Below are 26,612 nucleotides of genomic sequence, written 5' to 3' on the forward strand. Positions count from 1 at the left end.
GGGAGGCTGAGAAAAGAGAAACTTAAAAAGATTGAAGGAGAGGAAGAGAATGAATAAATCATGTACGTGTGTGAGAGTGGGGAAGGGGAGGCGGGGGACAGGAGGGCAGATGTGGATAGAAGAACACTGGGCTTTAGGAGAATTACATTTAAAAGGAGCTGCTATCATCACTATTATTGTCTAAAGTTTTACCTGTGTCTTCTTTTCCCCCAATTCACTGCCCCCCCACCCCCAGGAGCTGCTTTTTTATTGAAAACCTACTAGCACCAGGCACTGTGATAGGTACTTTCCATCTACTCTGAAATGCTTTTAATCCTCACAATAGTCCTGGAAACAGGAATATGTCTGATTTTATGTGTATATATAGTTAATCCTCACCCGAGGATATTTTTCCACTTTTTTTTTTTTTTTTTGAGAGAGTGTAAGGGAGGAAGAAGGGGGGAGGGAGGGAGAAACATCAATGTGAGAGACACACATCAATTGGCTGCCTCCCACATGCACCCCGACCGGGTCTGGGGATCAAACTTGCAACCAAGATACGTGCCCTTGACCAGGAATTCAACCTGCGACCCTTTCGTCCGCAGGCAGACACTCTAGTCCAGTGGTCGGCAAACTCATTAGTCAACAGAGCCAAATATCAACAGTACAACCACTGAAATTTCTTTTGAGAGCTCAATTTTTTAAACTTAAACTTCTTCTAACGCCACTTCTTCAAAATAGACTCGCCCAGGCCGTGGTATTTTGTGGAAGAGCCACACTCAAGGGGCCAAAGAGCCGCATGTGGCTCGCGAGCCGCAGTTTGCCGACCACGGCTCTAACCGACCAGGGCTTATTTTGTATATTCTTTTAGGCAGGACATTGGCCAGTTACAAAGTCAGGTTACATGTGCTTTACACTCAGCCACGTAAACGCCGACATGCCCATGACAGGAAAGCTGGGCTCTGGGCACCAATCCCTCACACCTGCCCTGTGAGAAACCTCCCAGGAAGCCCATTCCAACAGTGGTCAGACACGGAGGTGGCTTGGGAGTTAAGGGTCCCAGCTTTCACTTGAGGGCCCTTGAGCAAATCTGGTTCCCTCGTCTCCTGAAATCTCCAGCCAGACTCAGAGCTCCAGATCACAACTTTGCCTGATGGCACATTAGGGACAAAATGAAACTGTTCCCTGTTTGAGCTTGGAAAGCAGACTGGCCTCAGAGAAAGAGAGGTGCAATCTCTGTGCGGAGTGCCTCCCAAAGGTGTTGGAGGTGCCCAGAGCACCTGCGGGGCTTATAGAAGCGACTAGTACAAGCCTTTCCTTTCGAGACTTAGAAAGAGGCTGCAGTGACACCTAATGCCCACAAGAGGGGGTTGTGAGACCAGCGTTCTCTTGCAAACCTCCAATGGTTTGGCTCACTTGGTCCGGCTTTTCTTGAAGAGCGTCAGCTCCAGACCCCTCTCGGTGCAGGTCCCTGTTCTGGGGGCAGTCCTGGGCCATGGCAGGTGGGGGCAGAACTGCTGCAGGTTTTCTGCTCAGACAAAGCTCTAGCTTGGGGAAAGGACACTTCTGCCCTCTTCTTACCTGGACAGCCCTCACAGCAGAAATAATTCTTTTGAATTGTAATTTGCCTTTTCCAGAAACTCATGTGAGGTCAAGAACACACAGGCTGCAGTGTGGCTGCTATTCCGGGTTCAAATCCTCTCAACATAAACACTAATAAATGTAGATCGACCACTTGGGTTAGAGAATGAGCTTTAAAAGGACTAAAAGAACAGATCCCCCACTCCCCGTGTTATTCGTGAGCTACCACAGCTTAGAAGACTGTGCAAAGAGCACTGGACTCTGCAAGCAGGAGCTCGGACCTCCCGGAGGCTCTGCCGCTGGCCTTTGGGTACAAAAGGGGGCTTTTGGAGTCAGAAGGCTCAGGAGGCCCCAGGCTGAACCACTAGCTCTTTACAAGTGGTAGGAATTTATTCAGCTTTTCTGAGCCTCACCCACAGATGGGACTAAAATAACACTGAGGTCTTACAACACTGGCGAGGGGTCATTCAATCATTCATTCATGCAAAAGAGATGTGAGCACCTACTGTGTGTGAAGCACTGTTCTAGGTGCTGGGACACAGCTATTCAGACAGAGAAGGTCACACTGCGGCCGTGGGTCTTATGTCCTACGGGGGAGGCAGACAATGACTGCGAAGAAAACGAACAGGGCGGTGTGAGGAAGGGGAGCTGCGGGACGAGGGATGGGATGGTGATTGAGCTAGAGGGGTCCGGCAGGACCCCTGGGAGGGTGGCCTCTGAGTTGGGAGGGGACGGAGCCTTGGGAAAGGCATGGGGAAGGGAACATTCGAAGCTCGGTTCTCAGAGGTCCAGAGCTAGGAAAGGGGTTGGCCTGTGTGAGGAACAGAAAGGAGGCCAGTATCACAAAAGCGAATAAAAGCACAGCAGGATACGATGGGGAGGCAGGCAGGCGGGATGATGCAGGGCCCTGGGGGTCCCGGTGTGGACACGGACTGACCCCAAGGATAATGGGTACCTCTGGAGGATGTAACGTGGCATTCAATAAGGTCGCAGGAGGAAGAATCTGTCACCAGGCATCGCATGGCCAAATGCGCGGGTACTGAATGAGCACTTACTTGTGATAAAACGTGTGGCTTACCCGAGGATACTTTCTATTTCCCCTCGGCCCAAGCTTACATGGCATCGATCATCTCAAGTGGAAAAGGACTTTCAAAACGTGCTTAGTCATAACGATCAGAAAGGTAACCTGTTGACGACCTAAATACACGTTTTCCTTGGTGGGAAAGCAGGTTGTAGCCATCTGATGGACCGAGGCCCCGGGGAGGTGGGAGGTCAGTGTGCAGCCCCAACCCCAGCATGGCAGTTGGGCCACTGTCTCAGTTTGAGGGTCCGGAGCTATTTTATGACGGGGAAGCTACTCTATTTTTTAGTGTTTCAAAAGCATTATGACCCCGGGGACGGGAGAGGGTGTGATGGGGAAGGTGCTGCTGCGAGGGTGCCCCACCGCCTGCCATGGTCATTATTACCCATGGTTCATTTCAAATTCTGAGTCAGAGGGGACCTGGTGTCTGCTTTTCCCCCATGCTCGACTATGCTGGGGGTGGGGGCGGGGTGCGGGTAGGTAGAAGAGTGTATACCAAACACACTTTTGAAAATTAAAAAGGGAAATTTAAACAGCTGGGCCTACTTTTCCTGGAAGAGCTATAGGGTCCTTCATTCCAAGCTGTTTCCTGTGACCACCTGATGCATGACTTAGGTGACATTCTGCAGCATGAAGAAATCAGGCGGTGTGGAGAGGGGGGGGTGGGAGAGAGGTAGTGGAGAGGACAATGGCCCGGCACACAAATTATGTTCAAAGATCTAAGCAGCTTTAGTATGATGACAGCGGGATGCCACGTTGCCAAGGGATATGGACACGGGCCTGGGGAGGGCAGGAGACTTGGCCAGAGGGGTCAGGGTCATGAACAGAGCTCCCCAAGACTCAGAAGGTGCACCGTTCTACCCAGCTTGTTCAAGCACCTCCTTATTCACCTCTGTGAGCTCCCCGAGGACAGCCTCCGGAGCGGACAGGGAGCAGGTGAGCTAGCGTGAGGCAGAGCCAAGATCCGAGCGCAGGTCTGTCTCATTCTGCACCCAGTACTGCTCTCCTGGAACATTCCGAATTCACGGGGTCAGGGGGGCCCATGGTGCAAGTTTTGAAAAAGCTCTAATATGTTTAGATGTTAGAGCTCTGTTGAGTTCATTGAATACGTGAATGAAAAATGAAAACTCATCAGATGTATGTGGAGACTCAGCAGCATGAAAGAGGGGAGCAAGGCAAGCAGATGACCCCAGTGAATTAATTCAGAAAGGGGGAGAATTTGTTTTTAAGAGTCACCTGCTTTCTTAGTGAGATTGAAGAGGACAGTGCGTGAGTAGATTGCTATGAGGAAAGACCAATCAGAGAAGCAGATTGATCTTGGAAATTAAAAACATGACTAGTGAAGTAAAAACCCGCATGTTTTCATTGCTTTTAGAGAGAGAGGAAGGGGGGAAAGAGAGGGAGAAACATGGATGTGAGAGAGAAACATCAATCGCTTGCCTCCTGTACCTGCTCTAAACTAGGACCGAGCCCACAATCCGGGCAAGTGCCCTGACTGGGAATCCGGACCATGACCTCCTGCTTCATAGGTCGAAGCTCAACCACTGAGTCAAGCTGGCCAGGCTGGAATGAATACTTTCAAGAAAAAGATAAATCAACAAAACCATGCCAACAACTTATAGAAATAAAAAAGCTTATGAGTGCTAGAGGCCAAGATGTTTTACAGATAGGTCTTATCAAATCTTCAAGAAACAGAAAATACCTACATAGTCTTTAATTTCACAGGCGTAGTAAAAGTTAGTCAGCCTTCCAATTCATTCTTTGAGAGAAGAAGCCTGCTGTTAAAACTGTCACGGAGAATATAAAGCTATAGTAATCACAGTGTAAAAACAAAATGAATAACGGGACAGAGTCCAGGAGTGACTAAGTGGGAATTTAGTGCATGGCAAAGCTGACATTTCAAGTTGAATGATAAAAGGGTACATTACTCAATAAATGATTTTGGGAAAATTGGCTATCCATTTGGGAAAAAACAAAACCAAAACAAAGCCAGATTCCTATCTCAAAGTATAAGTCAAAATAAATTCCCTATGAGTTACAGATGTAAATATAAGCAACAATTTCCCCCAAACCAGCAACTAAAAATCCCTATACATAAACACAGGGATGAGAGAAGGCTCCTTCCTTAGCATGACATCAGAGGCAAGAAATCCATAAAGGAAACATCACTGATTTAGCTACCTTCATTCTTAAAATTCCCGCATGAATTCTGTTGATGGAAAAATCTGTGAGAATTTTAATTGCACCTCCCCTTTGATGTAGTAACTGTAATTTTAGAGAATTTTCATACTCACATACTTGTGCAAAGACTTATATATACAGATATTCATTTCTACACTCTCTGTAGCAAAGAAAACCTGGAAACAATCTAAATGTCTAAAAATCATGTGCAGATTAGAAAAACTATAATAAATTCATCCAATGGAATACTATGTAACCATTAAGGAGAATTAGGTCCAGCTATGGAAAGATGCTGATAAAACATAAAAAATAACTTCTAATTTACTCCATTTGTATTTTTCAATAATATGATTGTATATATGCTGAGAAAACATTTTAAATATATGTAAACATAGTAGTGTTATATTTCTGGGGAATGGTTGGTGGGTAAAATTTGGGTAAGAGAAGGAAGGCTGATGGGAAACATTGACATTTTACTTCATGCAATCGTTTGTTCACAATATATTTATTTTAAATTATTATGGCACAGGACACCACAAATAAAGCAAAGATAAATTATAAACTATTGAAAAAAACATTTACAATATGACAAATGGTTAAGAGCCTTAATATGTAAACAGTTGTTACAAATTATTAAGAAAAAGATGGAAAATAAAGACAATGAACCCTATTTTAGATGATCAATTTTAGAAGTGGTCTGTTTTATTATATCTCTCCCCCCATTTAAGTATTTAGGTTGAGAGGGTAGCCTGGCCTTACGTTACCTTCCGTAGGCAGTATATACATTCTTTCTCCTAAGAAATGAGGTGTGTCTCAATGCCACTGAATTGCGCCAGGCTCAGTCATTCTCAAATCTCATAGCAAAGATATGAGGATGTGCCCCTCTTGTAGCTATTTTGCTCCTGGGAACATCAACAATCCCTCCTGCCTCGTCTCCAGCTCCCCGCCCTCCCCCCCCCCCCCCCCCCACACACACACAGCTTAATATTGGGCCCTATCCTTTAGTTTAAGGGAAAATGGCTATCGTTTTAAATAAATGGTACGAAGATTTAGAAGTGACTCAGAACTGTGCATAAACAGGCTGCAGAAATGTGTAAGTTCTTGTGACTGAGGACATGGCTGCCCATTCGTGTCGGGATTTTGTTGGTAAAACGGCAGAGTAGGTTTACCCCGTCTCTCCACAGATAACCCAAAGCACTAGAAAGAAAGGCGTGGCTAAGGCAATGTTCACCAACTGGACTCTTCCCATTTAAACAGTATAAACATGGGGGGAGAGAAAGTTTGCTTTAAGAATAAGCTGTATGTGTAGAGTTCAGAATAAAACAGCTGGCAGCCCAGCCGGTACGGCTCAGTGGACCTATGAACCAGGAGGTCCTGGTTCGGTCCCTGGTCAGGGCACATGCTCGGGTTGTGGGCTCGATCCCCAGTGGGGGGTGTGCAGGAGGCAGCCGACTGATGATTCTCTCTCATCGTTGATGTTTCTATCTCTCTCTCTCTCCCTTCCTCTCTGAAATCAGTAAGAATATATTTAAACAAAACAAAAGAAAACAAAAACCAGCTGGCAAGTATCCTGCCCCCCACCCCTCACACTTTGGTGATGCCCTCATTCTGAACAAGGCTCGTGAGTGGGAGCAGCAAGCAGGCAACAAGCAGAAAACTCGTAACTTCACATTTCTTCTTCTTGTTATTAAATGTGATTCAAACAACAGTTACTGAGAGCCACTAAACGCCAGGCATTGTTCTTAAGTATTCTGAAACACTGTGTATTATTTTCTTTTAAAATCTGCCTAGTATTAAAATATAATGCATTTGAGTTGCAGACATAGGTGGGAAAGAGACATCCAGGTGGCCCAGCATTTTAATGAATGAACAGCACTCAGGAAGAGTCTTATGTGAACGAACAAATCCTTTTTTTTTACAATACTAGTAAACAGGCTTCTAGTGAAAGTCTTTGCTAGTGGATTCTTTATTTTCTATTATATTTAAGAGCAGCATGTTTAGAGGAAGGTGGAATAATATCAATCTGTCCATTAGGAAGAAGTCTAAGCCATGCTAGATTCCTCCCACGGTCACTTATGAGCAAGGCCTCCACGTTAAAGCTTTAGCTCTGAGCAACACAGCAGAGCCATGCTGCTGCCTGGAGGTGCCCAGAGCGCGAGCAACCCTCTGACGCTGAGCTACTTACAGCGAAGGGGTGGTAGGGAGGAGCAGGGGGAGGTCCTCGGGGCCCTGCGGGTGGAGGCAGCACAGATAATCCTGTTGAAAAGATGCCAAGTGCGCTGAGGTTCAACCCCGGGATCAGGTTGGCTTGTTGCTGGGAAGAGAAATGGAGAAAAAGATGAGGGGAGGCGAGCAGAGTCCCAGCTTGCCTGGGTCAAGCTCCATCTCCTGCCGCCGTGGCACCAGGGACTCCGCATGAGCTCTGCCCCGGCCCTGCAACCTCTGCCCCACCCTGCTGCTGGGGTGGGCTCTCCAAACCTCAACATGACCACGGCGTTCCTCCCAAGTTTCCCTGCCACCCTTGAGAGTATCTACACATCTTAGCAGCAAACGAGGCTCTTCCTGGGGACCCAGGCCACGTCACCAGCCTCTCTGCTGCCAACCCCTCCTCCCCAACCTGCCCACTCCTGGGCCTCTCACAGCTCTGGGCCCCAGGACACTTGGTCCACCCTGCAAGGAATGTGCTTCTCTCGCTCCTCACCCGGCTGAGTCCTACTCATCACGTGGGTTTCACCTGAGCTTAGGTGTCCCCTCATCGGGGAAGCCTTCTCTCACCCCGAAGGCCTCATCCAAACGCCCGTTCTGTGCTCTCCTAACATTCCTACGTCTCCTTAGGGAGCACTCACCACATGGTATGTGGATCACCTGCGTAGGTACCTCTTCCCCTTTCAGACATAATTTCCTTTGTGCACAGAGACTGTCTTGTGTGGTGGGCTCAGGGCCTGGTACACAGTAAGTACTCAATAAATACTTGTTGAGTGGATATGTTGAAAACCTACTGGATTAACAGTTGTTTTCTAACTCCATCCAGGAAAAGATCCGACCATTCACTAGGACACCACACATGGCATCTCCGTGTCCAGGTTCAGAACGGTTCACAACTTTGCCCTTTTCACCATTTGGTTACCAGCTTCGTGATCATCTCACTTGTTTATTTCACATTCAAACATGGGGATGCTCACATAGGCTAGAGTCGAGCTGTCCCCCCCGACCATTTTAATAGTTTTTCATCAAAGTTGCATGTAAGATTATTTTATTTCTGCAACTTCTCAATTGTTCTTGGTATTTGCCCCTTTCCTTTCTTACTTGGCCAGATTTGGCCTTACGTTCAAGGATCGTTTTGCAGTCTCTGTCCAGCTTTAGTCTAGTGATAACCACCTTGCTGGGGTGAATGCCCCCATGAACAGTTGTTCCGCTAGCTTTCTCCCGTTGCACTCGTTCAATGTAGATGGCACATTTCTTCCTGTAAACCTGGACTACTTTGCCAATTTGCTGCTCTTTGTAGTGTCCTTAACCCTTTGCACTCGCTTGCTTTTTTCTCGATTCCTTTATTCTACTCGGGATTTAATTTTTTAAATACCCCAGATTTTACAAAGCGCGGCAGTAGAATAAAAAACTGGAGTTTCTTTTCATACAAACTTATTTATTTGGATTTTTTTTATATTTCAAATTATTGATACATTCAATACAATTCGACATACAAGCTGCTACCAATGCTAACCGTGTCGAGTCACACTCGACATCCGAGTGCAAAAAGTTAAACCTCAACTTCATCATCCTTTCGGACGGGCGTGGTTGGAACACTGTACTACTGTCTCAGCTCTTTGGGAAGAGAAGATACCAGTAATCTTCCTGTGAATTTGGGAAGGTGCTTTGAAATGCCTTTTATGGTTCCTGCTCTGGTCAGAAGTCAAAAGGTCTGAATTCATCGGCCGCTGGCACTTCAGCGGTGGCCGCAAAAGGGATAGAGTCGAACTTAAACTACACAGCCCATCAAAGGCAGACAGATGTAGTCACCCACCATGGCCCGTGTCCAACCTTCTCCTGTCTCTGTCTCCTCAAACACTAAGCAGATCTCTAACACCTTTATTTTCTGTGTCTAGGGTCACCTACCAACTTGCCTTCTTTTAGAATGTTTGGAACAGTAGGGCTGGGGTCCTTAACCTTTACCCAACTGGATATATAAGACCTAGTAGTTTTGTTATCCATTGACCAGTGTGTGACTTTGGTACAGACATGAATGAATCTAAGTGGTAGGCTCAGGTGAGGACGATTGGAGCACCCAGGCCCTTTTGTAGCTTTTCTGGGTGTTCACAGTAAGAGATGTTTCTTGTAAGATGTCAGGATCCCAGAAGAAGATAATGAGATCACTGGGTGCTAATGATACTTCTACAGACAAATACACACAAATGGGGAGAGGAGGTCACGTGATGTGGCTGCTCAGGTGGAAGAGAGAGCACTGACCTGAGGAAGAGGGCAGGTGCTGTGGGATGTGCTGCAGGGAGGGAACTGCGTTTAACCTACACAGCTCTCTGTCGGCATTTACTCCTCTGAAATGTTACCAGGCCTGGGCTTTGCCGCAAGGACAGACATCCAAAGGGGGGAGGGGTGCAGTGGATGATGATGGTTCAGATGAAACAAAACAGGCCATGAGTTGAGAACCGTGGAAGCTGGATTATGGGATTAGGAGGACGCATCACAGCATCCTTTCCTCTTCAGTATATGTTAGCAAATCATTATTATAGAAAATAAAAACACTTACTGAGTTGAGTTTTGCCAATGGACAGATATTTTTAAAATTTCTTATGCCAGACTGGTGTCTTCCTATTATAAAGTGGGAATTACATAGCAATAAGAGGAAAGATAAACCCAAATCAGTATGTGAGGAATATTAGAGCTGAGGTGGTTGACAATATTTATTAGGTAATCTAAAAGAGCAGATCATTAAGCAAGAGATGAAAATCAGAAGTTCATTTTAAAGTATTTACTTTCATAATTGGAAAAAAATCCCACTTTCCTAATATAAAAGCTATTTTTATTTTTATATGTAGCCTTCCAGTCATTTTGATACATATTATTTTACATAATTCTAACTCCAATTTTATATACTTTTATATATTCTTTTCTTTACTAACATTATATCATAGACCAGTGGTCGGCAAACTCAGTCAACAGAGCCAAATATCAACAGTACAACAATTGAAATTTCTTTTGAGAGCCAAATTTTTTAAACTTAAACTTCTTCTAACGCCACTTCTTCAAAATACTCGCCCAGGCAGTGGTATTTTGTGGAAGAGTCACACACTCAAGGGGCCAAAGAGCCGCATGTGGCTCACAAGCCGCGGTTTGCCGACCACTGTTATAGACGATTCATTCTCCTGACTGTTTTAATGCCCTTGTCCCAAGAAGGCAGTAATAACACTGCATACCTATTAGAAGATGTTTCTTCTCTATCTGAAGGACAATTATTCTTAGAGAGGCTTGGGTTCTACCGAAAACATGTGAAAACGAGGACAAGGAAGCATTAGGCACTTACATTTACAGCCAGCATGTCATTTTCAAAGGCCTCACGTAGCTTCTTCATAATCTCCATCTCGGCACTGGCACAGGCCTCGACTGTGCCCTTCACAGTGATGGTTCTTTCAGGGTTGTATATGCTCAAATCCTGCAAGCTGGCCACCAGGAAAAAAAGAGAAATTTGCTTTTATCTTTTATCATAAAGATAAATAAATCCCAGAGGATAACAAAGAAGTCTTGGTGGAGACGGTGGGGAGAAGACCGAATTTCCTCACCACACACTGAAGTACAGAACACTTACCGCCTTATCGCAAATCTTTCTAGTGACAGATCACATCTATAGTCAAATGTTTGATTGGTAACTATTTATGTATTTGTCTTTATGGTTTTGGAGATAACTATGTGCCTTATGATTACATTCCCATTTTATAGAAAAGCAGATGAATGAACTGGGCCTATCAAGATGATCAAATTCTCCATCACCGGGCACAATGAATCTGAAAGGGTGGCTTACGATGAAATTGTTATCTTGGTCCCAGTTTCATGTTCAATTTTCTTCAAATTTCTGCCTTCTTTTCCAATAAGTCTTCCAACCAAGCCATTGTGGGCCAAGATTTTCAGAGGAATCTCTTCAGTTCTAAAAAAGACAACCAACAATTTAACAGTTAAGGTGGAAACAGCGATTGCTTCCCAAAGGCTATTACCTTGTTTTGTTTTTCTTACAAATAGAAGCTGTTCTGTTCAGGTACCAAGTGGTAATGAGCTTTAGGAGAGGAGTCCCTTACCAATCCCAGTGCATGAATTCTCACTAACATAAGTCAAGCCATGATGATGATACTCCCCTCTTGTGCCTGGTTGGGAGTAAGTCCAAGAGGTAGATATGGCCAATGAGATGTAAGAAGAAATCTGTTGGGTGATTTTAGTAAGGTTTTCCTTGCTCTTAAAAAGGTGCAAGGGTTAATGACATTAGTCAGATGACAGACTAGAAAGCTTCAGGTCCTCCTACCCCCACAGAGATACCGAGTTAATAACAGACAAATAGCCCTAACCGTTTGGCTCAGTGGACAGAGCATCAGCCTGTGGACTGAAAGGTCCCAGGTTCGATTTTGGTCAAGGGCATGTACCTTGGTTGCGGGCACATCCCCAGTAGGAGGTGTGCAGGAGGCAGCTGATGGATGTTACTCTCTCATCGATGTTTCTAACTCTCTATCCCTCTCCCTTCCTCTCTGTAAAAAATCAATAAAATATATATATTTTAAAATATAGACAAATACCTCTGTGAGAACCCTAAAGATCAACTGAGAAGCTATAGCACCCAGGCTATTATAAAACCAAGAAGGGATTCCATCAAAAGGGGCAGGAAAATTGTGGTATCTGGCATGGCTGTTGATGTTCCTTCCCCAACACAGCATAGCAAGGAGCAACTAAGAAGCAATCCTTCATACCAGGACTCCTCCCTTTAAAACAGAAACAAAAGACTGGAGTATGAGTCCAACATTCTGGATTGTCTGGGGCCTACCCAAGAGATTGGTTTCTGTCTCTCCTGACTTGGAGGGCTGACGAGACTGGCACCAGAGTTTGGAAGGTGGTGAAAACAGAGCTAAACAGTATGTTAGAGCTGCAGTTACAGTCAGAAGCCAGGGGAAGAAAGAGATCAAAAAGGTTTGAAAGATCTAGAACCTGCAGCCAGGCTCATTAGTGAAGTTCTTCCCCTGAATGAAGCCAGTAGGCAAAGACTGAGAGGTGGTTGTAAATTCCAGCAAAAACACTACAAGACATGCAAAGAAACAGGGAAACAATGACTAATCAAAGGATTAAAATAAAACTCCAGAAACTGATCCTAAAGAAATGCAGGTCAATGAACTACCTGATAAAGAATGTAAAAAAACTGTCATAAAGATACTCAATGACCTAAAAAAGAACACAGACGACTAAATGAAATCAGAAAAATGATGTGTGTACAAAATAAGAATCAATAAAGAGACAGAAACTAGAAAAAAAACAACAAGCTAACAAATAATAAAGCTAAAGATTACAAAACTAAACTAAAAATTTTATTTAAAAGGTTCAACAGCAGACATAAACAGGCAAAAGAAAAATATCAGCAAACTTGAAGACTGATCATTTGAAATCAAGAGGAGAAAAAAGAATACAGGAAGGCAAAGAGAGGCTAAGGGACACTATAAAATGGATCAATATACACATCATGGGAATCCATAAGGAGAAGAGAGAGAAGGGGCAAAGAGCTTATTAAAAAAAATGATGAAAAACTGTCCAAATCTGAGGAAAGAAATGGACATATAGATTCAAAATGTTCTTTCAACTAGGATAAACCCAAAGAGAACCACGCTGAGACATATTGTAACCCATGTGTCTAAAGTCAAAGACAAAAGACAAAGCACAATCTTTTTTTTTTTTTTAATCCTCATTCAAGGACATTTTCCCCCCATTGATTTTTGGAGAGAGTAGAAGGGAGGGGGAAAGAGAGAGAGAGAGAGAGAAACATCCACATGAGAGAGACACATTGATTGGTTGTTTCCTACATGCACCCTACTGGGGCTGGGGATTGAGCCTGCAACTGAAAGTGCATGCCCTTGACTGGAATTGAACCTGTGATCTTTCAGTCTGTGGGCCAATGCTCTAACTACTGAGCGAAACTGGCTAGGGCGACAAAGGACAATTTTGATAGCAAGATAGAAGTATTAGTCACATACCTAGGAGTTTCCATATTATCGGTGGATTTCTCGGCAGAAATTTTGCAGGCCAGAAGGGAGTGGGATGATATATTCAAACTGCTGAAAGAGAAAAAACTGTCAACCAGGAATACTGTATCTGGCAAATTGTCCTTTGAAAATGAAGGAGAAATAAGACTTTTCCAGGAAAACAAAAGCTTAGGGAGTTCATTCCTGTTAGAACTGCTCTACAAGAAACTTTAAGTTGAAATGAAAGCACAGTAGATAGCAACACAAAGTCATATAAAAATATAAGATTCTCTAATAAAAATACACAAATACAATAGCGTATACTATAGTAACTTTGATGCATAAAATTTAAATGACAAAAACAAAAATGGAAAATCTATGTTAATGGGTATATAACACATAAATAATAATTTGTGACATCAATAACAAAGTAGAGGTACAAGAAGGTATGGTTGGGATAAATGGTGATGGAAGGAGACTTGAAATCGGGTGGTGAACACACAATATAATATATCCATTATGTATTATAGAATTATACACCTGAAAACGATATAATTTTATTAACCAATGTCACCCCAATATATTCAATAAAAAATTGTAGATGGTGGAGTTATAAAGGAGTAGAGTTCTGAATGTAACTGAAGTTAAGTTATTATCAGTTTAAAATAGAATGCTATAATTTTAAGATGTCTTATATAACTGCAATAATACACACACACACACACACACACACACACACTCTCACACCCCTACAGAATATACACAAAAGGAAATGATAGGGAATCAAAGCACATCACTAAAAAGCACAAACAAACCCAAAACAAAGACACAAAGGAAGGCAGTAAGAAAGGAAATGACAGCCAATAAAGCTACAAGACATAGAAAATCAAAATGGCAATTTTCAGTCCTTCCCTATTAATGTTTACTTTAAATACTAAGGAATGAAACTCCCCAATCTAGACATAGATTGGCTGAATAGATTAAAAACAAAATAAAAAATCTCAAATCAACAACTTTATAACTCAAGAAATTAGAAAAGAAATAAACCAAACCCAAACTAGCAAAAGGAAAGAAATAATAAAGATTAGAGGAGAAATGAGCGAAATAGAGACTAAAAAAACAAAAGAAAAAATAAATAAAACTTGAGTAGGTTTTTCTGAAAAGATCAATAAAATTGACAACTCTTAGCTAGATGAATTAAGAAAAAAGAGAGCAAACACTCATATAAAATCAGAAATGAAAGACAGGACATTACAACTGATGCCACAGAAATAAAAATGATTATAAGAGAATACAATGAACAGTTATACACCAACAAACTAGATAAGGTAGAGGAAATGAATAAATTCCGAGAAACATAGGAACTACCAATATCAAAACATGAACACAAAATCTGAATAGCCCTGGTCAGGTGGCTCAGTTGGTTGGAGGTCGTCCCATACACCAAAAGGCTGCAGGTTCCATTCCAGGTACATACTTAGGTTGTGGGTTCAACCCCTGGCCAAGGCTCATATGGGAGGCAACTGATGGACGTTTCTCTTATATTAATGTTTCTCTCTCTCTCCTTTCCTTTCTCTCTAAAAGTCAATAGTAATAATAATAAAACATATCCTCATGTAAGGATTAAAAAAAGGATAAGGGAAATCTGAACAGACCAATAATAAGGAAATTGAATGAATAATCAAAAACCTTCCAACACAGAAATGCCCCAGGACCCAACAGCTTCCCTGAAGAAGTCTATCAAACATTTAAAGAAGACTTAATAGCAATCCTTCTCCATCTCTTCCAAAAGACTGAAGAGGAGTGAACACTTCCAAGCTCATTCTATTAGGTCAGCTTTACTCTAATACTAAAGCCAAACAAGACACCTAAGAAAACCCAAAACCAACCAACCAACCAAACAAAAACTATTGACCAGTATCCCTGATTTTGAATGTTGATGCAAAAATCCTTTTAAAAATTACCAGAAAATTGAATTTGAAAGCACATAAGAAGGATTATATACTATGACCAAGTGGGATGTATTCCTGGAATGCAAGGATAGTTCAACGTATAAAAATCAATTAATGTAATATACCACATTAACAAAATGGGAAACAAAACCCATAGGATCACCTTGATATTATAAAAGCATTTGACAAAATTTAATATATTTTCATGATAAAAACACACAACAATCTAGGAATAGAAGAAAACTACCTCAACATAATACATTCCATTGGTGAAAAGTCCACAGTGAACATCATCTATACTAATAAAAGGGTAATATGCTAATTAGACCAGATGTCTTCCGGACATCCTTCTGGACAAAGCCACTGGACAAAGCCATGGTGGCAGGGGCCGAGGCAGAGACGGTTAGGAGCAATCAGGCCGGCAGGGGAGGGCAGTTAGGGACAATCATGCTGGCAGGGGAGGGCAGTTAGGGGCGATCAGGCCGGCAGGGGAGGACAGTTAGGGGGCGATCAGGCTGGCAGACAGAGGCGGTTAGGGGTGATCGGACAGGCAGGCAGGCAAGCGGTTAGGAGCCAGCGGTCCCGGATTGTGAGAGGGATGTCCCAGATTGGAGAAGGTGCAGGCCAAGCTGAGGGACCCCACCCCCACCCCCATGCATGAATTTCATGCACCAGGCCTCTAGTATTCAATAGTGAAAGACTGACATCTTTTACTCTAAGATCAGGAACAAGACAAGGAAGCTTGCTCTCACCACTTCCATTCAACATAGTAGTGGAAGTGCTAGCCACAGCAATTAGTTAAGGAAAAGAAATAAAATGTGTCTAAATTGGAAAGGAAGAAATAAAATTATCTCCATTTGCTAATGACATTATTTTATATGTTAAAAACCCTAAAGATTCCACAAAAACTGTTATAATAAACTAATACAGCAACATCATGGGATACACAATTAACACACACAAATCAGTTGTGTTCCTATCTACTAAAAATAAACAATCTAAAAATGAAATTAAACAAATAATCCCATTTACAATAGCATCGTAGAATAAAGTATTCAGGAATAAACATAACCAAGGCAGTAAAAGACTTATACAATGAAACTATAAAAGACAACAGAAATCAATGGAAGGATATCCTACATTCATGGACTGGAAGACTTAATATTGTTCCAATGTTCATACTACCTAAGTAATCTGCAGATGCAATGCAACCCCTATCAAATCCCCAATGACAATTTTTGCAGAAATAAAAAAAAAAATCATTCTAAAATTTGTGTGGAATATCAAGGGACCTTGAATAATCAAAACAATTTTGAAAAAGAACAAAGTTGGAGGACTCGCATTTCCTCATTTCAAAACTTATTACGAAGCTATAGTAATCAAAACAGTGTGGCACTGGTATCAAGAGACAAATAAACCAATGGAATAGAATAGAGATCCTAGAAACAAACCCTCAAGTATATGGTCATATGATCTTTGACAAGGGTGTCAAGGCTACACAATGGGGAAAAGATAGTCTCTTCAACAAACAGTGCTGGGAAAACTAGATATGCATAAGCAAGAGAATGAGGCTGGACCCTTATGTTACTCCATATACAAAAATTAACTCAAAATGTACTGAAGACCTAAACGTAAAACTGTAATATTCCTAGAAAAAACACAGGGTAAAAGTTTCATGATATTGGACTTTTGCAATGGTTTCTTGGCTATGACACCAAAGCACAGGCAAAAAAAGAAAGAAAGAAAGAAAGAAAAGAAACAAACAAATAGAACTACATCAAGCTTAAAATTTTTCCTGTATCAAAGAACACAAGCAAAAGTGAAAAGACAGTCTATGGAGTGGAAGAAAATATTTGCAAATTATATATCTGATAAGGGATTGATATCCAGAACATATAAAGAACTACAACCCCCAACAATAAAAATAAAAAAATCAAATAACCTTTTTTAAAAATGTGCAAAGAACTTGACAGACATTTCTCTAAAAATGATATACAATTGCCAACAAGCATAAAAAAGACTCTTGGCATCACTAATCACTACAGACATGCAAATAAAAATGACAATGAGGTATTGTGAATACAAAATACTACTGCACACCCAATTAATATATCTACTATCAAATAACAAGTGCTGGTGAGAATCTGGAGAAACTGGAACCCTTGTGCACTGGTGATGCAACTGCCATGGAGAACAGTGCGGAGGCTTCACCAAACAATTCAAATAGAACTGCCATATCATCCAGCAACCTCACTTCTGGGTATATATCCAGAAGGATTAGAAGCAGGGCCTCAGAGAGATATCTGCACACCTGTGTTAATAACAGCACTATTTACAATAGCCAAAACGCGAAATCCTGTCACATGCTGCAACACAGAGGAATCTTGAGGATATTACGTTAAGTGAAATAAGCAAGTCACAAAAAGACAAGTACTGCATGATTTCACTTACGAGAATTCTCTAAAGTAGCCCAATTCATGGAAAGAAAAGTAGAATGATAGTTACCAGATGGTGGAGGGAGAGGGAAAAGGGGAGTTGTTGTTTAATGGGTACAGAATTTCGGTTTTGCAAAATGAGAAAGTGCTAGAGGCCCGTTTCACAACAATGTGAATACACTGAACACTGCTGAACAGTATACTGAAAAATGGTTAAGATGGTAACTTTTATGTTATGTGTTTTTTTTTAACCACAATAAAAAAAAGAAAAGGGCAAGGCAAAGATGCCTTCTCTTTCAGCTTCTGAATATTATTCTGTGGGGACACAAGGTCTGAAATCACGACAGCCATCTTGTCATCACCAGGAAGCGATCAGACACCTTGAAGAAGGTGAAGCGGAAAGAAAAGTCATGGGTCTTTGAGTCTATGATCCAACTGACCTTGGAGTTTCCCTACCTTAGGGCTTCCTGCTATGTGGCATCAATAAATGGATGCTTGAAGAAGCTCCACTAGAATGTAACTTTGGGAGGGCAGGGCTTATTTATTTATTTATTTATTTATTTGCTTATTTATTTATTTATTTGCTTATTTATTTATTTATTTATTTATTTATTTATTTATTTATTTATGTTAGTTGCGTTCCCTGGCATATAGAGCAATGCCTGGCACATAGTAGGCACTCAATAAATATTTGGTAAATGAACAGAAAGTTTAGGATCCCTCTTCCCCTACAACCTCTACCTCCTACTCATCCCCCTCAGGGCTCAGTTTAAATGCCACAGAGAGGCTGTCTCTGAAATCCCCAATCTCCTCCCATCTCCCCTAAAGCCTTGGTTAGGGCTTCCAGTAATAAAGTCATTTTCCACCGTCACCCCTTTTCATAGCTGTGCTTAAGTGCATGCTGGTGTAATTATGTGTTTAGTGAGCGTCTCTCCCATTGGATTGAAGGCTCCTCGAAAGCAGGCCTGGGCCTTGTTCATGACTGTAGCCTCAACCCCCACACAGTGCTTAACACAGTGGGGCACCCAAACATTTATTCCAAAGATATTCAAACGCTATCTTGGCTCTACTCAAAAACTTAAATATCCAATTTATAAATCAGTCTTGTTGATCAATTAGAATATTGAAAGTTGCTTTGTAGCTAGGTTGAAGGACCAAAAAGTGTGTTATTTTAAAAGTTTTCAATAACTTGGATGAGGGAGGAGCGTCTTCAAATTAAGCCATGGTTGCCCTAGCCGGTTTGGCTAAGTGGATGGAGCGTCGGTCTGCGGACTGAAGGGTCCCGGGTTTGATTCCAGTCAAGGGCATGTACTTTGGTTGCGGGCACATCCCCAGTAGGGGGTGTGCAAGAGGCAACTGATCGATGATTCTCTCTTATCGATGTTTCTAACTCTCTATCCCTCCCCCTTCCTCTCTGTAAAAAATCAATAAAATATATTAAAAAAAAAAATTAAGCCATGGCATTTGGGGGGGACGTTCAAAAGCCTGCAATACAGTCAATAATTCATTAGTGAAAGGTTAGAGTCTCTAATGAAATCTGAGAACAGAGCTGTGTTTTTGTTCGTTTGTTTGTTTGTTTATTTTTAGGACTACTTTCCCCTTTTTGGCTTTGGAACACTCTTATGTGACATTATTTGCTAAATTAATTTTACATTCAATTCATCCCTCAGTACTAATGTGCCACCAATGCCCATAAGTGGACTTTGCCAAACTGCATAGAACCCTTTTTATTATATTATCTACTCCATTACCACTAATTTGTTTGTAATACAATTGCAATTGCTTTAGGAAGAACTGTATTTGCCCTTCAAATGGATACAACACTCAGGAATCCTAAGAAGTATTTTGTAAAAGAAAAGGAGGAGACAGAAGAAAACAGAGAGGAAGAAGAATAAAGTAGCTACTCACACTACCAGTTTCTACTACTAAAGGAAATGTAATTCAATTTTAAAAGCGTGCAAGTGGTTTAGGGGCAGATGACAAAAACCTTTCCCAGAACAGTAAGTGATGGTTTTGATGACAGTGCACATTCTATACCTGCACTGTCCAAACGTGACAGTCGTTAGCCATACATGTAACGATTCAAATCTGAATAAATTAAAAGATTCAGTTTCCCCACTGCAATAGTCACATTTCCAGCACTCAACCACAACATGTAGCGAATTGCTATCTTATTGAGCAGGGCAGATAGAGAACATTCCCATCATTGCATGACACTGGACAGCACCGGTCTATGTATTCCTACCGATAATTATTACCAGTGAGTGATGAAAGCATTAGGATCATCAGGGAAAACATACCAAGGAGAAACGGTCATATTATAAAAATGCACAAGATCTGTTTTCCACCGTATTCTCTTTGGAAACAAACTTCTTAAAATTAATCCTTCCCTGCTCCCTTTAGGTAGTAAAAGTTACAGCTTTTAAAAAATGTACTGGGTTCCATGAATGAGAACCCACTCTTTAATCTCCGCTGAGTGATGTGGACATGGCACGCAAACTTACATTTTGGTCTCATCAGCCTCCTTGTGCATGATTTCAAGAATCATGCGGCATGCTTCCGAGGTCCCCTCTGGGGTGGCATGGATGGTGACAGGTTTCTCCGCGGCCCCAGAGTTTTCCTTCCTGTGGATGTCTACCCTGTGGGAAAAGAACCAGGAGCCATAGCACATCGTCATCGGGGACAGGATCCTAGTTCGTCCCAAGGGCCGCACCAGCCAACGTACAGCAAGGGCACAGACAGACAAGGCGTGGTCATCAGCACGTTTGCAACCAGTGCCATTCCCCAAGGCGGCAAGCAGTGCTGGGGGTCTTGTGCCAAACTCGAATTCTTTGCAGCTCCATTTAGAAGGGAGTATTCCTGACAGGCGTGCTATGGGACAAGGGCCCCCGGCCAACGTGGTCATGAAGCCAGCTGGGAAAAGGAAGTATTTTGCGCCGTCTTTCAGATGACCGTAGACGTGAGGAGTAAAGTGAGCAGGGTTAATACTGCATGTTAGCACAGAGCCACTCTCTGAACTGATGGCAGCTTTTTAAAAGCCATGTGTTAATCCAAATCCAAACACCAAATCCAAGCAAACTAGATATCTGAGTGTGGAGAGAAAGCAGAGGCATGCCCTCGCTCTGCCTACGTTTTGGTTTCCTTGCCACTGGCAGCCTGCCTTCCGAGGGAGCAGAGATGGTATTCAGGGAGCTCATGGCTCAGCAGCCTGATGACTGGATCAGGCTTCTCGGGGTAGTCGTGGCCGGACTTGTTTTTGTTAATTTTTCAAAATCACCTAATTGATTGCATCCCCTTTTTACTCTGATGTTAGAAAGCCCAGATCCAAGTCTTCAGCCTACTTCTAAAAAACGGGCACACACGCTGAGCACTAACCTTGCTTCTATTTAAACGCGTGGCACTTTTAAAGCCACTTTAAACAATTTTTTTGAACAAAAAAAGACATAAATAAAAATCACTTTACAGTGAAGAAAACTTAAGAGGGGACAAAAAGGGCTGATTTTAAAATAAAAGGATCAGCAGTGAGTATTTCCCCTCTCTACTATCCCTTTATTTCACTCCTATGATAATGAACTCTGGGACACAAAATAAATTGCCATTATTTGGGAGTAACTCAGATACTTTAAGAAAAACCGTGTTTTCTCTTTCACGTTACAAGACACTCACAATCCATGGCCTGAATAATATGCACGAAGCATGTAAGTAACTAACTGTCAGTAATTTGCTGCTTTGCAACTTAAGTGCTTTCATAATAATTACTACATTCAATCTGCCTAATTTTCACAATAATCTTTGCTTACAGAAGAAGCAACAGATGCTCAGAGAGGTAGAAATTTTTTCCAGATCATAAAGCCATTATGTGGTAAAACTTGAACAAGGGTCTTTGAAGTCCTGTGCTTTCTTGGTTACCTCTTGCTGTGGTCATATGAACATAGAAAAACCAACAACCCACAAGTCTTTTTACTCACTACAATTCCTACTACCAGTCCAGTCTTCTTAGACAGAAAACTAAATATAAGGCTAGTATACTTTATTCCTTGCTCAATATAGCAGAGACCCATCCACTTCCTTGATGTGGCTTTTCTGAACCTGTCTAGGTGGATCTCAGGGAATGACTACGACCCAGTGCTCTGACTCAGGAGAGGAGGTCAGGGCTCAGATAAGTGGGTTCAAGGATCCCACAAAGTTCTGGTCTATACCTCTGCTGTTTTAGAAACAGATGCATTCACAGGCATTAGTTAGCTTGTTAAGAACAATCCTGGTCTGTGAGGTCATTAGTGCCTTCTTTATGAACCTTTGCTGTTTCAGGGCTTAACCTTCCGGCAACTGGCATGAAAGCTCATTAAAGCCCCGGCTTTTCTGTTAGTCTGTTAACAGTTCTGTTTAAAGAAGCCACCGTCCCATACAGCACAGCCCCCCACTGACGCAAGCAATAGGCACTGGAGGATGGCTGGGCCCCCCAGCACTCAGGGAACCCCTCAGAAGGAAGCGAAGGAAGCCCCGGAGGCACGTACCGGGACTGGGTCTGCTTAGTGATGTTCTTTATGGTCAAGCCCTCCTTTCCGATGATGGCACCAACAAACTGGGTGGGGACCAGGATCCGAAGCGGGAAATCAATCTGTCTGGCCTGAGAAGAGCCCCCAGGGGCGTGGCCTTGCTCCCTGGAAGAGTGGTCCCCACGGTGGGCTCGCTGAGGGGGCGAAGGGGAGCTCACCTCTTCATCCGGGATGTAGGAAATCTTGAAGGAATAGTTCTCAAACTGATGCCCGCTCAGCTTCTCGATGGCTCTGAAACGCAGCAGAAGCAGGCGAGCTCCGTTAGAGAGCAGCGGCCAGAAGACCCTCCAGGCCAGCGGACGGGTCCTCACTCTGCCCTTCATCCTCACTGAGGACCAGCGTGAGCCCCACAGACCCCCGCCTGCCCCCTTGGAGCTCATGGCTGACAATTAACACTCATCACAGTCCACAGGCCTGGTCGCACTTGCTATACAATCACACATTCCACTTTTTATCACCAACCAAGACTGTCTCCCCCCTTATCAAAGGCTCTTTGTTAATATCAGTATAAAATTATGACTCTTTATCATAGTATGTATGTATTATTGAAAATTCAGAGATAGATAACCACAAATAAGAAAAAGTCCTAACAGCGCTATCTATCTTACTTTTCTTGAACAGAAATATAGTATTTACAAAAATAAATTAATATCATACATACTTTTCTCTAACCTTTATAAAAACGTTAATATTCTACACATTCTCCAAGTCATTAAATATTCTCCAATTTAATTTTTACTGGCTATTTAACATTCTATTGATTTACCAGTTTTTGCAAACGATCCTCCATTGTTTTATATATATGAAGTCCAGTCTTTTACTAGTATATACGATGTTGCCATGGACATCTTTGCAACTACAACTGTGCACACAGGATAAATTCCTAGTGGAGTTGCAGAATTCTAACATTAGCATGACCCCGTGCCCATCTGGATAGGTGTCAACATTTACTATCCTATAACAGTTAAGAAAGCATTTGTTTCCTTGAGTCCTCAAAAGCACAAAATATTATTATCTAAAAATATTTATTAATTTGAGAGGGAATAAACAATATCCCACTATTGCATTCTAAAAATTATACATGATGTGGAACATATTTTTTTTACATGTTTTTGGCAGCCTGTGAAAATAATAACCCTATTGAACTAGCTTAATGTGTAGGGTTTGTGAATTTATTACAAAGTAGCACCTTTTGAATTCAATAAAAGCAGCAAAGTAATGTGTAGAAAGGTCCTACCAAAGTGCCAGCTGAACAAGAACTGCCAAGGTGAGTTATTGGTAGAGATGTGTGCAAAAGTCAGTAGCAAATGAATTATTGCCTTTTTCAATACAAAGTTAACTTTTTAAAAACTACCGGTATGAAAATGAGTTTTATAGTAAAAGACTGGACATCATATATATATATATATATATATATATATATATATATATATATATATATATATATATGTGTGTGTGTGTGTGTGTGTGTTTGTGTGTATGTGTGTATATATATACATATATATGTATATATATATACACATACATATACATATATATATGTATATATACATACACATACATATACATATATATAATGTCCAATCTTTTACTATTATATACAGTCTTCATGTGTGTTGAACCTTGAAAAATAAATCTGTAATCCTGGGATGTATAACCAAGCATGACCCTATTCTAGTTACAGTGACCTGACAGGCACTTCAAGAACTTGCTATAAAAAGGAACTTATTTTTGTTGTTTTTCTGAAAACCTCAATCCCACGTCCGTTAATAGTCAAGCTCAAAAGTAAACACCACTGAAGCAGTTTAGTCATGAATGGGGACTAGGGAGTGAATGGGGGTAGGAAAAAGAACCTAAGCCAGGTGCTCCTTGATTAATATCGTCCAGACACCTCTCTTTGCTGCTGATGTCACTGAGGTGGATCCCCCTTTTAATAGAGGAAAAATGGATGTTTTAGTGTCCATTCAATTAGTGTGGGTAAAAAATAAGGTTTGTGCTGCTTTATCCCGGTGCCTGGAGGAAACGCCAGGTAAAAGTGGCTCCCCGTGGCGAAGCAGAGTCTAGGCCCAAGCCGGTGCTCTATTCCTGACCAGGCCAAGAAAATTCCCACCTCGGTTTTGATGCCACAGCTCAATATTTTTCAAGATAAAGTCTCTGTGCAATCAACAAAGAGACATCCTGGTATAAATGCTCTGGAATTGCAGTGACACGTCAAAGGTCTGCATCTTTTCAAAAAGGTTTATAAACAGAGGACTCAATGGAATTCTAAGATAACCATTCAAAAAATTTAAGGAAGCCTAAATGCACTTACGTTTTTGCTTCTTCTCTTGTTGAATATGTGACGTTAACAACGGCAGTTTCTGTGTCTGTGTTGACTGGGGAAGAAACAAAAACTACATTATCATAGAGAAAAAAGCTGTCGCCCTCTGGCTCAATGTAAACAGGCTTATGTGAGAGAAAAATGCACAAAATAATTCACTGCCCTAACTCTAGAGTTACTTGAATCTCTATTCATTTACATTCATAATGATTTGTAACCAATTGTATATATATATTTGTAATCAATTTATATATAACTCAAAGCTATATTTTCACTTATTTTTTAAACACTTTTGCATGGTTACATGTACATTTTCTTGTATTTTTTTAATGCCTACATAAAATTGCAATAGCTGTGCCATGATTTTTTTTTTTTAATCCTCACCTGAGGATATTTTTCCACTGATTTTAGAGAAAGTGGAAGAGAGAGGAAAAGATAGAAATATCGATGTGAGAGAAACACATCGACTGATTGCCTCCTGCACGAGGCCCGATCAGGGCTCAGGCCAGGGAGGAGCCTGCAACCGCGGTACATGCCCTTGACCGGAATCAAATCCAGGATCCTTTGGTCCGCAGGCCGACGCTGTATCCACTGAGCCAAACTGGCTAGGGCAGCTCTGCCATGATTTTTGCCTGACCATCCCTCAAATGTTGACAAATGGATTGTTTTCAGTATTTGCTATTCTAAAAAAAGTGTTGTTGAAAACCACATTTGTTGCAAACATCATTAATTTTAGGTCTTTTGAATTACTTTTTTAAGCTAATCACAGAAGAAAAAATAAACTGAGTAAAAGAACATAATGCTTTTAATGTATAATTTCAAATTACTTTCCTAAAAGTTTGTATCAGTTTATTATACCACTATCAAGGTATAAATTTTATTTGTTATCATTTGCATTTAGTTTTAAATAACTGGATATATATCAAAAATAAGAAGGTATTTTTATTTTAATTCTTTATTCATGGATAAGGGTGAGTTACTCCTTTTGTTTCCCTTTGACTGAACTCCTTGACTGTGTGAGTTAAACCTAGTAACTGTGTACAATAATTAAAGAAAAATGACAATCCCGACTCACTTGGCTAACGGAGAGAACACATAAACTCTAAGAATGGCTAATAAGAAATCATTTTGTGAGTTGGCTTATCTTTCATTTGCTTCTTCAACAAAGTCAGAAGTTGAAAATAAATTCAAAAGGCAAGATAAAATTTGTTCAATTCAAGCTAGTAAACTTAAAGCAAAAATACTGATCAAGCAGACATGACTAAATCAAACCCACCCTTCAAATGTTTTAAGCTATTGGGAGACCTGGAGTTAACAACAACATTAAGTTAAGGCTAATTCAAGAAAACCACAATAAAGCTCCCTTTCAAAGTAGTAATAAGACCCTGTAGTGTGGGGATTCTTTATCTTGGAACTATAGTAGAGCTTTAGGAATTCTATAACCTGATTCTCCCTACCCCACCCAAAGATTCAAATTTGTGGATATATGCAATTTTCTGGTTTATAATTTCCATAAGATTCTCAAAAAGGTTAAAGACCACTGTTAAAAACATAGTTTATCCCATAACTTCAAAGTAGCCACAGCCTTTGTGGGGAGGGAATGTATAAGCCTTAGGGAGGAACTGCCCCTGAGATTTACACATCATAAACGTGAGCCCAGCCCTGGCCTTTGCCCAGGGAGTATTCCAATCGCTCTCTAACCTACATCATTTTTTAGAAAGTAAAAATAAAAATAAGGGCGGCAGAAGAGTACATATCTCATGGGCATTTATTACTAGTACACTGTTCCCAAGATAGTGGCTCTCTAAGTTGAATATACATACAAAAATCACGTGGAAGTACTTGTTTAAAATACAGATGCATGAACTCTTGCCCGAGAAAGTCTTGTTTGTAGGTCTAGGGGAAGCCCTAGGAATATGCATTTTTACGACCACTCTAGGGGATTCTGGCGTAGGAGTCCTACTTCTTGAGAAACACTGGATCCAAGACATTAGAGATTGTTATTTTTAGCCAGGAGGAAGGAAGTTGTTATAATAGTGTAATCCAACTACTTCCAAGTGAATTACGCTTATCCCAGCCTGACAGTGTTTGTCCAATGCTTGAGCACATTACAGAATATTAAAAAATAGCCTGAAAATCATATTCCTTGAAAAAACAAATTATATAGATATGGGAAGATAGGTTATATATAGACATCTCTCACACATAGATACACAAACATATACTCTAAGAAGCTTGTTTCAAAGGAGTTTGAACTTATTATTTTTCCCAGGAGTTGACCCAACCTACAAGAAATAAGAGATAACAT

The 26,612-nt window shown here is 41.3% G+C and overlaps 1 protein-coding gene across 2 annotated transcripts in view; it reads right to left on the bottom strand.

The window, feature by feature from the left end:
* IGF2BP2 (insulin like growth factor 2 mRNA binding protein 2) overlaps positions 1–26,612 on the bottom strand; it is a 148,630-nt gene that overhangs the window by 9,554 nt on the left and 112,464 nt on the right. Inside the window, exons 5-11 of one of the 2 annotated variants that reach the window (XM_079764574.1) lie at positions 24,296–24,359; positions 21,943–22,215; positions 19,933–20,067; positions 13,054–13,131; positions 10,854–10,976; positions 10,359–10,494; positions 7,008–7,136 (exon numbers count right to left, since the gene is read on the bottom strand). In XM_079764574.1, the coding sequence (XP_079620700.1) occupies positions 7,008–7,136; positions 10,359–10,494; positions 10,854–10,976; positions 13,054–13,131; positions 19,933–20,067; positions 21,943–22,215; positions 24,296–24,359 (938 nt within the window). Of the gene's footprint in view, positions 1–7,007; positions 7,137–10,358; positions 10,495–10,853; positions 10,977–13,053; positions 13,135–19,932; positions 20,068–21,942; positions 22,216–24,295; positions 24,360–26,612 lie in introns of both variants that reach the window. The other variant, XM_079764573.1, reaches the window with a different exon arrangement.

Source organism: Cnephaeus nilssonii (genome assembly GCF_951640355.1).
Source record: "Cnephaeus nilssonii genome assembly, chromosome: 3".
Taxonomy (NCBI): domain Eukaryota; kingdom Metazoa; phylum Chordata; class Mammalia; order Chiroptera; family Vespertilionidae; genus Cnephaeus; species Cnephaeus nilssonii.